Below are 14,198 nucleotides of genomic sequence, written 5' to 3'. Positions count from 1 at the left end.
AAAGGTGACATTTTATTTGAAGGGGCGTGTATAAGACTGATATTACACCATCATAACCATGACATGACCCCTCTTTATGAATGTTTATGACTGCTGTCAGTGTCATTCAGTCAATTATATCACTTACAATGCAAAGCTGACATTGTTTGAGAGTCTAACACTCTAAGACTAACTAGGTAACGGTGGATAGCTACAGTTAGCAGCAGTAAGTGTTTAGCTCATTTTAGCTTTAAGTGTAAAGTTCCTCAATCATCTCGGTACCTATTCCCCCTCATCAAACTGGCCTTATAACATTTTATAACATCTTAATGACCAACTCCATATTATAACACTTTAATTGAAGTAAAAATATATATATTCATGACACAGTTATAATAGTCTCATGACAGTTAGGTCTGATAGTTAGGCCTGCTATTATATGTTTACGGCAGGGTATGCGGTCTTGGTTAATTGTTGACCAAATGACACTTAATGACAACAGTGATTAACATTCACAAAGACTCCTTCATGTTCAAGATCGTCATTGCATGGTGATGATGTAATCATGTCAGCATTATGCACAACCCTTCACATATATTATCAAAGTAGTATTACCAAAGAAAAATCTGTTTTTTAAAATTGTCATTAGTTCTGCTCACCACTCTTAGTCCCTGCAGCACTTGACACTTTCTTCAAGTCCGCCTTGAGTGCAGAAGCTGATAGAAACCGCTGGAACCACTCCTCTTTCTCCCTTCCCGTCCTTCCAAACAAATAGAGGGTCAGGTCTCTACTGGACGAAGATGACCCTCGCTCTTGTGCTTCTCCGATCAACTCTCCTCTGTCCTTTGTATTGAAGCTGTCAATGGCCTCCAACCTGTCACCCTCGGCCTTTGACATGAAGTCATCCTGTTTGCCAAGTTCAATGCAGATGGGGTATTTTTTGTTCCATAAACGCTTCCTAGCCAGGCTCTGAGGCATTACATATACCTGGGGGAGGATTATGGTAGACACAAAGTTGTATTTCAACAAATTTCCACCATGTTTTATCTCTTAATGACACACACAATTGTTTCCATGCTGTAGTGGTATCTATGTTACAATGTGGCATTGCTTTATGAAAAGCATATTCTAATGAACAAGCCTTGGGCTATACTTAAATATGTGTCAATTTACTTGTGTTATCCTTCACAGGATTTCATAGTTTCACAGGTAACTACAGTTGACCTTTCACAGAGTTAGAGGAACATTTGGGAAACAATTTTCAATAATTCAACTTTCAACAAATTTAATGATACTAACAACATACTTTGCTGTTGGTGAGGTCATAGATCTTCTGACTGATGAAGTTGACATCAGGTTTTGGTTCATTATGTGCAGCACGGCGCGCAATGTTGTGGTTGGGTTTAGACAGACGAATAATGGAACCCTCCAACCGGACGAACACAGAGTGTGTTAGTGTGGCATGGTATGTCTCTGGGTCATAGTTTGAAATCTCATTCATCCAGCCCTGGGAAAGAGAATAACATTACAATCTACCATTACATAATGTAGATTACATTTCAAGGATTAAGATGCATAACAATCACGAGACAACGGTTTCAATTTGAAATTCAAATGAATACATTTTCCCATTTAGATGAGCCTGTCTTTAAAAATACAATTTGTATGTGCTGTGTGTGCTTTTCAGCATCTGCTTCAGAAATCAATTTTAACAACTGCAAACAAAAAAGGTACCAGGCCAAAATTATGCCTGGAAATTGAGGACACAGTAAATATCTGCTCACAGTGTGTTGTTACCCACATATCATTTTTCTTCGTGATAGAAAATATTACCTGTCTCTAGGAACTTCATACTGATAAGAGAGTGTCTTGTAAACCACTGCCTTTTCAAGTGGAGACATAACATTTTGCTGTCATTTGCTTTCTGTGAAAGACTTTGAAGTTCCTCTGGCTAAATTCAGCCCAGGATCCACATCTAGTTTGTTTGCTGTGTTGTCACTTCAATGCAAAAACTTTTAAATAGCATGTTTGCCTTTATTCACAGTATTATACAATATACATACAGCTATGCACAGTGCACTGACAAATTCAAATTCTCTTTCATTTTAAAAGTTCATCTATTGAGCTGAATTTGTAAAGATGAACAAATAATTGATTTTATGCCCTGTCATCTAACTTTTCAAATTCTTCTTAAATTATAGGTGTATTTTAAAATAACAGCTTGCCCTTGTCCTGGTGGATTTTTCCAGGTTAGGGTTTGGCAACATCCTTTATATGGAGAGAATGTTGTTCCTTTATTATTCAATCAAATAGAATAGATTTGAAACCAAAAAAGAGATTTGAGAGCAAAAGAGAGTAATTGGCAATCAAAACATTTTTTTTTGAGATCGAAACAGAACAGGTTGCAATTGAAAAAAATAAAATAAGAAAGCATATTTCTTCAACTTCAATCAAAACTAATGTTTGTAAGTAAAAACATACAACCATTTTGCTTATAAATCAGTCCTCTTTGCTTTCAAGTTAAAAACCTTTGCTTGCAAATTCAACTGCACTTGATGGGCGGGGCCTACGCTGGTGGATGAGAGAAGAGTTTCTATTGGTTGGTTTGACCTGGCTCCAGTGCCAGCTACGCCTTCCTCATTACACCCACTTCTCCCTTGTGCTGTGCTGCTTGGAGGTAAGTTGATTGCCTGTTGCTCTTGAAACGTTTCCCATAAGTAATGAATTGCGCTATATATCATTGGCTACAGCCTGCCGTACATTCACAACAACAACAATTCACGCACATATTTCTAACCAGCCAGCATTACTGGTCTATAAAGGAGCAGCTGCATCAGACGGTCCGACTTAAATGACACTGAATGATGCTTTTGACCTCCGAGATGTAGAATGTGTAGGCTATAGAAGAGAAACGCAAATTTCAGCACCACTGATCTGTATAATCAGACCAAAAGACATTGTTAAATTATTAGCCACGTGTGTTTGTTGACATTAGAACAGCTGTAGTGAGAACGGAGCCGGGGGGAGTAGCAGCAGCCCGCTACACAGTGGAAACTGGCACCGCGTTCAGCGGTAGTTTAGTAATCCACGGTAGTACTGTTGTGTAGGAACCGTGACATGTTGGCACCGCGAGTACCATGCAACACTAAGTGTTTAAATCACAGCCCTACGTTGTATACGCCTCCCTGTAATTCACTCACTCATTAGGCTACTCTGCTCAGGCCGTGACTAGCAGAGACAACAATGTTGCTGCTAATCAGTGTGCTTGCAGCAGCAGGGCATTATAATTCATTACTTCTTGTTGTTGTTGTGAATGTACGGCAGGCTGTAGCCAACGATATATAGCGCAATTCATTACTTATGGGAAACGTTTCAAGAGCAACAGGCTATCAACTTACCTCCAAGTAGAGCTTAGATCAGGCCCAAAAAATCAAGCCCAACCCTACCCGAGCACGTTGTGTCCGAGCCTGGCCCGGCCCGACACATTAACTGTAATTATGAGCCCGAGCCCGATTTAAACCCGACAATTTTTTAATACGTGGTGTAACAGTCAGAGTTATTCAATGTAGCGCCACTAGGTGGCACCTCCTTTTGTCTAGTGGGTAATGTAACCTGTACGATGAAGAAGAGCAGGTGTACTTCCGCTCCCCGTGAGAAAGGATACTGCCGACAGAGCGAAGACTCACCATTTTATTGTGTCTTTATTTAGTAAAGTGTTGGTGCAAGAACCTCGGCCTGGATCGTTTGCGTATGCCTATAACATCTAGTGCCGTTGAACTTGCAGCTGGTACAGGACAGTTGATCGAGGGTAAGTGTGCAGGCTATTGAGCTAGCTGTGTCTTCTTTCGTCATGCTGCAAGGCTATTGCAGCATGACGAAATCAATTTAAGGAAGTCTGAAAGATCACTGACCTTATAGATATCTGGCTCCTTAATGTCCAACTTGGTGAGATTCCACAGCTTCCGATGGTTTCTAGAATGTCTGAAACTACTGCCAGAAGATTTTGGTCCAGTTAGCCACACAACACCAATGGCTAAAAGGAATCCCAGTCCAATCCCAAGCAGCATGCCTCCTATGTAACTGGGCAGAGGTAATACAAAATACCCATAGACCAGGACAGTAAGGACCATGAGAGTATAGTGGGGAACACTAGGTGCTGGCTCAATACTTTCAGATTCATCTTCACTGCAAGGTTCAGTACTACCACTTAGTGGCACTTTAGTTTGACTCCCAGTACCGGTGTAATCAGTTCTATCAGCGCCATCACATTCTGTGTCAGTACCAGTCTCAAAGTCCTCACTGTCCAGGATGCAGTAGTCTTCATCGTCTTGTTTAGCAAGAGCAGACATAGAGTATTTGTCCATTGACATGGAAAGTAAAGATGATTTGTTGGGGCTCTTTGTGTCAACAGAGAGAAGAACAGGTGATTCAGCGGTACCAGAAGCCCCGCTGTTGGGGCTCTCGGCCTCCCAGTCACTTCCTTCTTCCTCCTTGATGCAGTAATTGTTGTTGCTTTCCAGGTGCCCATTGATAGCAGTGATAGTGGAAAGTTCTGTGGCACTGGCAGAGAGGGGCTTGGGCCGATAAATGCTGCTGCTTACCAAGCTGTTACTCTTTTCATCCATGATCTTACTCAGCAGTTGGAGCGGTTCAGCAATGACCTCAGACAGGCGACGCTTAGTGTCTTCAAATTTTGCCTCAACTTCTGAAACTTTGAAAAAGCTGCGGTTATCTGGTGAGGTTAATGGAGATGAAGGGGCAGTTTTAGAATCACCAGCTGACGATATGGTAGCGGAAGGCATCCGGGATTGTGTAAATTGCTTGAAGAGTTGCAGGTTAAGGCGGGGCTCTGGAAGACGGTAGGATGTGGTGGAGGAGGAGGTGGTGGATGAGTCCTGGGATGTATCTGAAGATAAAGATTTGACAAGAGTTTTCATCAGATGCCTATGCCTTACTGTAACAGAAGGGATACTATCACGAGACTCCATGTCAGATGAGAGAGACTTCACTAAGCTGAGGAAGGGTTTTTCACTGGAGGGAAAGCTCAAAGATTTAGTCGGATGGGAATTGGAAGTTGAGCCTTTTTGCTCATCCAAACGTGATGACGGACTTTGTGTGGGAGAACTGTTAGCTTGTTGTCTAGAAATTGGAGAAAGTCTGGATGATTCAGGAATGACAGCAACCTCAGCTGCAGAGTCCAATGGCACCCCATTGAACATCTCCTCACTTGCTTCTAGGGCTGTCACAATGTTTGAGTCATCCTGAGTAGCTGAGGTAGTTGTCATGCACAGCTCTTCTTCCTCCTCCTCCTCCTCCTTCCCAAGAGCTGAGAAGTGGATGGTGATGGTCTCCTTTGATGGCGATCGCTGGACATGGAGCTTGGGGGACACAGCAGGGGGCTGTTTTTTTGTGGAGTGCGCACTCTCTGCATGGCTAGGATGCCGGCTTGTCATTGCAGTACTCCCACTGAATTGCAGTCTGCAAAGAAGGAAAAAGAGATGACACTAAATTAGAGGCTGGAATAAAGTCAATTCATTGAGAACTCGATGATCAGAAAAATCGCCAAGCGATTATTTTGATAATCCTTTCAGTCATTGTTCAAACAAAAGTGCCAAAGATTCTCTGGTTTAACTCAAAACTTTATGATCTGATGATGGACAGGGATGGTAGAGTTCCCAGGTGGGAAGCCAATGAGGGATCACCTCCTTATCAATACACTAGCAAATCCCCAGTGATTGATCTGAGTCACTGCACAGAGGGGAACTACTAGCAGGTTATAAAGTGGCTGGCACCTCCAGGAAGAGACCCAAGTGCAAAGAATTTGGCATTACCACTTTGGGGGTGAAAGGTTGAATAAACTAAAATTATAAAACTGGGAAGATGATACATCCAATTCTCAAAAGACAACCTTTAGTGCCAATAAATTACTGAGTCACTAAACATCTATCTAGTAAGGGAAACAACGGTACACTATGTTAATTATGCTACTTCCAGACAAAATTTTTTTATTTGTATGTGTGCCTGAGTGGGTGCTGACAAATGCAGTGTTGTATCTCTCAACCAAATTGGTTGCATCAGACTTCATTTCAGAAGCAATCAGGCATCTTAAATACTACAGACACACAAACACACAAAATGATTTGAAACCTCAATCCCACTCACCGCCTGCTGACACCTTTGCATATCTACCTCAACTGCTAAAATATGCATCAAAATCAAGGAGCCCAAATAAGAAGCAATTATATCCACGATAGCTGGTCTAAAACAAGAATCAAGACTTACTAGGCGTATGCATGCGGCAGGTACCTTTTGGAAACAAACCTCATACTTGACATATGGACAAGAAAGACTTTACAGAGGTATTTAGATTACTGAGAGTGCTGCAGTTTCCGGATGATATAATATCAGTTGCGTGCTCTAGCTTTTGCATACCATTTACTTTTCCCCATTTTAAACCTTTGCAAACAAACATACAACAATTGCCACAATGTTCCCACAGCCTTGACAGGCGTTTATAACTTAATACTATATGACATCTGTATAACAACACAGCCTTCAATGGCACATGGCCAGAGACAACAGGCATCAACCAAAGTCCAGATAACAAAGTAAGGTTAGAATGATGTAACATTGAATAATGATGCCGTTTATAGGGTGTCACAACAAGTCGCCTGAAGCACTCCAGATGGTCAGTGAGCAGCAATTTATGGAGAACAGAGAAAAAAGATAAAACCTTATAGAAGGTAGATTAATAAAGTAGGTAGAAGATACAGTAGATACGATATATAAAATTTTAACTTAAGGAAAAGCTCACTCAGTTATTAAAGAGGAACTCCACACATTTTCAAAAGTCTGTTGACAGGGCTTGGGGAGGACTACTGCATAGGGACAGGGCAGAATATCAATATTATTATTGATTATTGCCAGTGTGATATGACAGTGTAAGCTGTCTTTTGGATATCATTATATCGCGCTTTGTTTTTACCTGGTTTTAAAGGCTGCATTACAATCAAGCAATTGAACTTACCTGACTGTTCAACTTGTTCTAGTACTTGTCTTTACCCACTTAGTCATTATACTGTATCTATGTATCTAAAACTAACACTTTTCAGTGGAAGATAGAACTACTTTTAGGGTTGTTGGGAAAAGATCAGTTCAGCAAAAGTAAGGCACAAGGAAGTGAGTGCACCATTTGTAATTTCATATTGTTGATGCAAAAGTAAGAATTTGTGTGATCATGGATCAGCCTTCAGACTTCCAGATCTTCAAACTTAGCATACAGGACATCTATGGCTATGAATTAGGTCTGCTACTACTGCAAGCTGCCCAGTGTAATAAAGCAATGTGTTTATGATAGAAAGGGATTCATGCTTAAGCTGTACTTATCCTCATCTAACATATTTCCCCATTCCCATTCAATAGTTATGTGGCATGTGCAAAATCTTTGACATAAACTTTAGCTGAATACAGATACAATCTTCTGCACTGTTGTGACAGTTATGCAAGGATGTACAGTCTCAGGCAACAGAACATGATCAAACTGTTGCCTCCATTCCCATTTATGTGACATCGTACCGTAGTGAAAATAGAGTTATGTTAATGTCTTGTTGACATTTGGCAATGGCATCCTTGTGCCTTGTCTGGACAACAGAGGTGGCATGAGGTCATGCTGGCTCACTCATATACAGACTCAACTTGGCCACTCATTGTCACATGGGTCACGAGTGAGCTTGTTACCCAGCCAGGCAGTCTGCCAGCCACCTCTGTCCCTCGCTAGCCAGCCTTCAGTCAGCAGCAACACAATGAGGCCATTCTAGTGGACCGCCAGTTAGACATGGATTTCATTTTAACATAAAAGACTCAAAGAACCTAGCAGTATTTGCCAACAGCACATTACTATTAGTGATAAAGTGGGCAAGTATGTATGTATGCGTTTGTGTGTGTGATCTATAAGCTGATTCTGTCCCTCTATTTAACACTATGGATATGGGACAAACAAACAAAGCAAAAGACTGGGCATGTATGTTGCCATGTTTAAGCATTTGACACCCAAATGTGTGTATGTACACACTGACGATGAAGTCCCTGTTCGTCTCGGGATCCCAGGGCCTTTACTTGAGCCAACAGACTAAGTGGACAGTACAGAATGAAATCCAGCCATTGAAGCTGCTGAAGCTAATTACAGAAGCGAGCCATCCTCATTAACCCTAATGTTTTGCAGTCATTAGAGACATGTTCACAGCTCACTTCTGTGTCAAGCAGCACACACTGGTAATGAACATAGAGGCTCACAGAGCCATCACACTTAACGAAAATATTAATGCACGTGAACTGAAAAGGCCTTGCTCATTAGAACATTGCAGTTATAATCAAGAACTAAAAACTTATACGCCATGTCTCAGCAGAAAACATAATGGGTGTAAAATCAAGGTGAACATTTTTCACAAGATATATGACAGTATTTTCAATAAACATGAAAAAAAATGCCCTCCCAGTATCACCCATGTACACAGTAGTAGAAATGTAAGTGGAACAGCTCAAACATATGGTTCGAAACTTTCACAAGTTAACTTAGCCTGTATGAATTCTTAAAAGCAAATACGAGTTATGTTTACATTCAGTGTTACCCATAAAAATGCATCAGGTGAATTCTTTTGGTCTAACAGTTGTGTTAAATGTATTTCATATATCATAAAACATTTGCAAAGTCTACAGAATTTTAAATCTTTACTTGGTAGCAAATTTAACATTAGTAATAAGGAGTATAAAATATATAATATGATCAAGTGCAATGCACAATCACAGAAGCTGCAAGTTTTTGATAAAAGTAAAATGTGCTGTAATGCTGCAAAACCCTATCAAATGTCACATCATCGTTGTTTTAGTAGTATTTTGAGAGAAAATGAAAATTGTGATGCAAAATGTATCATCCTAATGAAAATGGTCATTTCTGTCAAAATAATTGCATTTATTATTATTATATAAATTATAATTATTAATTTATTTATTTTACCATATTATGCATTGTTTAAACAAGAATGTCATTAAAAATAGCACAACATAACATGTACAGTGTAAATGGTGGTCCCAATTGACATGGCTAGGCTTTCTGTCTGCCATGCGGAAACTAATGAGTTGCTTTGAGAGCAAACTGCTGTCCCCTTTGTTCTCAGTTTTCCAAGAACAACACCCCTGACCTCTATTGTCTAGTCAACAAAACACATCTCAGAATGTACACACAAGGCTATTACCAGAATAGTTGTTACAATTAAGAGATAATAATAGCATGACCACACAAACACGAAACAAAGAATTAGGAAAATCAGATAGCTGGTAACTGACAATCTGTGATTAAATGAAAAATACAGGCTACAACAATTTTTTGAAAGGCAGGCATTTAGTCATTTTTTCGATTGCAATTACAGTATTACAGTTTGTTTGTATTCTCTCCTATATTGGGCCAAAAATAAATACTTAAAGCAGAGAAAAGTTTAAAAATGGTCAAAGTTTCAACCAAGAAGAACATCTACAACAATTATACAGCATAGTATGATAAACTTGGTCCTAGTCTCGCATTTTAACAAAGGTTAGTGTTCTTCTATTGGTGATTTAAACATACAGTATGTAATTTCTGCCATTAAAGGTTTTTCAATCAAAACAAAACAAACATGTTAGTAGCATGTGATCATGGGAGTTGTTGTCTACACTGTTAAACAATTTGTTTTAGTTCAACAATGCTGGAAAAAATTATTTGTGGGTGGACTTTTAACAGCGCCAAAGGAGACAACGATCAATGCAGCCACAGAACATGTTGCCTTATTAGTGAGTAGTGCAACTGTCAGTTTTTCTTGACTAGGTGACCTCTTGCTCTTGTGACTTTACTGTTCTCTCTACCAATAACCACAGAGTTAAATATAAGTTCACAACAATTCTCTACAGATTTCACAATGCCATAATGGGAAATGTGGGAAGTCCCTAACTGAGGAAGAAACATCTAAATGTAGTCGGATGAGAAAAAGTGGATCCACCAAAAGAGGAAACAGGTATTTATATCATAGATAAATGAAAAAGTTGACGAAGGTCAAAGTATGGCACAAAAGACAGCGCATCTACCATTGTGCAGCAAAGACAGGGAGAGGCTTTGTCCTCACTATAAAAGAAAAAGAACCCCGCTGATGGAGGAAGCAAAAAAAGCAATGAGGGAGAGTGAAAGAAGACAAGATAAAACAAGAGTGAACAGACAGACATTCACTAGATGGAGAGCACAAATGGTGTGTCAAAGTCTGTTCCACTGTTGAGATGTGTTTCCTCTGACCAACAGGACATGAGACGGTTAAAAACCGGCATTCTTTCTACTCGATCATAGAGTAACAAAACCTGGCTACTTATTACAGAAATAGGTGTTTTCATAACACAGAGATTTGGGTTCTTAGGTCAAAATGGGAACATTACAGTTGTTTTTTGTTTTGGACAGTAGCCAGGCTGCTAGCAGTAGCCATGTCGCTATTGCTGTCTTTGCAACAACTGCACCAAAAGTAATATCAAAGGAAACACTAAGGCAACATTGTCTATTTCTGCTTTAAGATTGAACCTATATTGAACCTACTAAAGGTATAGGCAAGAACCACCATAGCTGTGCGATTTTCCTGACTGGATACCCCATGAAACAAGAGTCCAATTAGACTCTAGTGGAAGCTGTGTCCAGTGCCCCAGGCAGCTAGGCCACTAAAGGAGTACGCTTCAAATGAAAGTCATCCCCATACCTTTCCACTGTTGGGATGGCTGCGCCTGAGAAAACAGACCTACTTCACGCAGTGATTGGAGAAGTGTAAGAAAGTGTACGCTGGGTTTGAATTTCTCTTTCAAGCTCCATTTTAAAATCTTCACAACTCTTGTTTCCCAAGGACTTGTGACACTGTGGAATGCACCCTTTTAAAGTTGGTTCTTTATTACATTTAGAGAAAGTACACCATTTTGAAACCAAATTGTTTCTTTAATAACCCAGTGGGAAAGAAGCACACGTGTGTGATCCCTTGTCACTGATCAGTCATATAGTATGAAAAACACAATGACAGTAAGACTCCTAACTATAAGGCAGAAGGTTGTGTAGTGTGAGCAGGACAGGAACCGAGTGACTTTGAAAGTCATGGAGTGTGCTCAAGCCATAACTGAATCCACTCCGCACAACAAACTACACTAGAGCCTTGGACCAGTTAGGAAGCAAATATCAGTCAACAACTCTTTGCAGCTCACTTAGGAGTGACCCTGTGTCATAATAAACACAACTGTTATGTTAATTGCTGCTATGTGATTATGGAAAAGACATGCCACCTGAGAAACACCAGTACTCTTCACAGTCAACAACAATGGTCAATCATCACACATATTGTGTCCTGTTTCCAGAAGGTAGACAGTGTGTCTGTGTAGAGACTAGGTAGTATTCCTGTTAAGCTATCTGATTCCTGGCTTCATTATGGAAATGTTTACATTAAAGCTGAAACAATTCATCCATCATTTATATGTTGTCAACTATTTTGATAATTTGGTTTGAGTTAGGACGAGTTGAAGGAGAAAAATAATTCCTTTGAGGACAAGGATGAAACATCTTGGCCAGAGAGGACAGATAGTTTGAAAGAGGAGTAGAAGAATCCATCTATGTCAAACTGGAATGACCATCTTTGAACAGAGGAGGTGGCCTACGACATTATTTATCACCCACCTACAATGCTGGACTGAGTTCCCTCCCCAGACAGTTTAACAACCATTCACACCTGGACTCACCTAGCCCAACAACCCACATAAAGGCCAGTTGGGTCAACGACACAAAAGTGGCCCCAACGACTCTGAAACTCAAGAGTTCACGCGTGTAGTTAATGACTCTGTAAGGTCAAACCCACACAGTGTTTAAGCTCCTGCAACTACCCTCCAGTTAGTTAGAACTGAAGAAGCCTCTTGGATGAGAGGTGAAACTTCAAGAAACTGAAAAGTCCAGTTGCCTACGATACAGCACTTAGTATTACCATGACCTGGATGACTGAGAACCTTCATCTACTTGGTTTGAGTTAGTTTTAAGAAAATGTTTGAGAATATTTTTCACAAATTTCTGAAATTTTATAGAGCAACTAATTAATGTATTCATCCAGAAAATAGTTAAAAGCCCAGTCTACAATGAAAATAACCCTTAGTTAATATGCACATATAAGCATGTATTTTGATGTCAACCTCCTCCCATTACTGTTCCAGCTCTAACTGTACATGCCCTTGGAATATCCACAGGACTGGCTGACAGTGTTTCCGGTGTTCGCAGCTCAGTAACCACACTGTAGGGGTATTTTTGCAAGTCATCATGCCTGTAACTTTCTGCCAATACAACACCACATGCAGCCTGCTCAGAGCATTTCAAATGCCATACACCACTTCTTCAGATGACATCAGTGGCATTAAGAGGATGCTTAAGGGACAGATATTAAAACCACAAGAGAAAAAGACCTTAGATAAAACCCTTGCAAAAACCTGCCTCACACATTCCCCAATGGAGGACATAATGAAATCCCAGAGCACAATACCTTCTCCAGGTTGCCTAGGAAGGGATTAGAAGAAGTCACACTTTAAATCCTGCTGTTTATTTGCAGTAGTAATGGCTTTCCCTGTGCTTACACTGACAGTTTAGCTAATGACTCGTCTCACAGCTCAGTGCTCACATTAATGCTAGTGCCAACATTATAGTAGCTAAAAGTTCACACCCCTGAAGGGAATGAAAATCTACAAATACCTAATATCTGCATAAGGATTATATGAACTTTTGTTTGGGGGTGTAATTCAAAATTAAATGTGCCCGTGGGACAAAGCAAAAACATGACTACAGATATTTCTGTAGAATGGCTCTTTGTGCGCAGTTGAGCTTTCTCTCATTATGTGAACACTCCAAGCTCTATTTTGTGCTTTAACAAGACGATAAATATAAAAAATAACAATAATCTTCAATCCCCAGTTATGCAAGTCTGGTCTGTAATGTGCCTCCATGTTTCTCATTCTTCTGCTCACTCTTTGATTCTGTAACCATAGAAATAATACAGTGTAGGGCTACAACTAATCATTATTTTCATAATCGATTCATCTGATTATTGTCTCACTCTCTTTTTTCAATTAGTTGTTTGGGCCATAAAATATCAGAAAAAAGCCCTAGATGACGTCATGTTCTGTCCGAAACCCAAAGATATTTGGTAGATTAGTCATTTGCCAAAATAGTTGGTGATAAATGTCATTGTTGACAAGTGATTAATCAACTAATCGTTGCAGCTCTAATACCTTATAGATGAGTAAGCAGAGTCGTATGGTGGCGCGTAATGAGTCTAACAGCATTAGCTGAAACAAAGATGTGTGTGTGAGTATTTGTGTATGGGCATGTCTGAGTGACTAAGAGGCCGTGGTAAACTGCTAAATGCTTTTCAGTGTCCTTTCAGATTCCACGTTCTGGAGACAAATAAACAATAGAAGCCCAACAGAACTGAAACTGTTCTCAAGAATGCTGACAAACTGGTGAGACAGGTGGGGATTGAATTGTCAGGCGGTGAGATCATTATGGGTATAAACTCTCCTCTGCCAAATAGAGCACACTGTTATCCTGCAAGGCCACAGTTAGAACACAAACCTGAAGTACTCCATATTGCACTGGCCTCAAAAATAATCATTGCAATCAAGCCTCACTGCCCCTTTTGTACTGCTACTGCCTTAAAATACAAGAAAATTATTTAAAAAAAACATACAAAAAAAAACAAGTATTGAATTCAAGCAACTTGTTGAATAAAAGTGTTTTCTTCTATTTGCTAATATTCAAACAATCGGAAGACAAGGCTATGACAGATTTGGATGAGTTAACCCTTGTTCTCAAATGGCCATCAGGATTGTTGAATTGCTCATTTATTGTCTGCAATGGGTCAGCTGTTGGATCACAATTATGAGAACACAGTGGCTTGTTGCGAGCATGTGACAGAGTGAGGAAGTAAAAAAGAATCCTGTATTACAAAACAGAGAGGAAAAAGGACTTTAACACTTGGCTTTCATAGCACAGTGAGCCTAGCTTTACGCAACCACAACTACCCAGACCATAAACATTACAGAGAACATAAAGAAGCCTTGTGTTTCAGAATGAAATTAATACTCTTTAAGGTTCAGCCCATCTCAAACCATGTCAGTTCACTGGCCCAGATGTTGTTCAT

The 14,198-nt window shown here is 39.9% G+C and overlaps 1 protein-coding gene across 4 annotated transcripts in view; it reads right to left on the bottom strand.

Moving 5' to 3' along the window:
* The window catches only part of LOC311274603 (testis-expressed protein 2-like), a 35,359-nt gene that overhangs the window by 14,100 nt on the left and 7,061 nt on the right, over positions 1-14,198 (bottom strand). For all 4 annotated transcript variants that reach the window (XM_084382411.1, XM_084382412.1, XM_084382410.1 and 1 more), the window contains 3 exons: positions 3,891-5,457; positions 1,286-1,486; positions 639-966 (listed from right to left, as the gene is read on the bottom strand). In XM_084382411.1, coding sequence (XP_084238537.1) covers positions 639-966; positions 1,286-1,486; positions 3,891-5,432 — 2,071 coding nt within the window. In that variant the 5' untranslated portion in view covers positions 5,433-5,457. The remainder of the gene's footprint in view (positions 1-638; positions 967-1,285; positions 1,487-3,890; positions 5,458-14,198) is intronic.

Source organism: Pagrus pagrus (assembly GCF_965226575.1).
Source record: "Pagrus pagrus genome assembly, chromosome: 2".
NCBI classification, from domain to species: Eukaryota; Metazoa; Chordata; class Actinopteri; order Spariformes; family Sparidae; genus Pagrus; species Pagrus pagrus.
The sequence above is the reverse complement of the archived record's forward strand: the minus strand, read 5'-3'. Positions and strand labels throughout refer to the sequence as shown.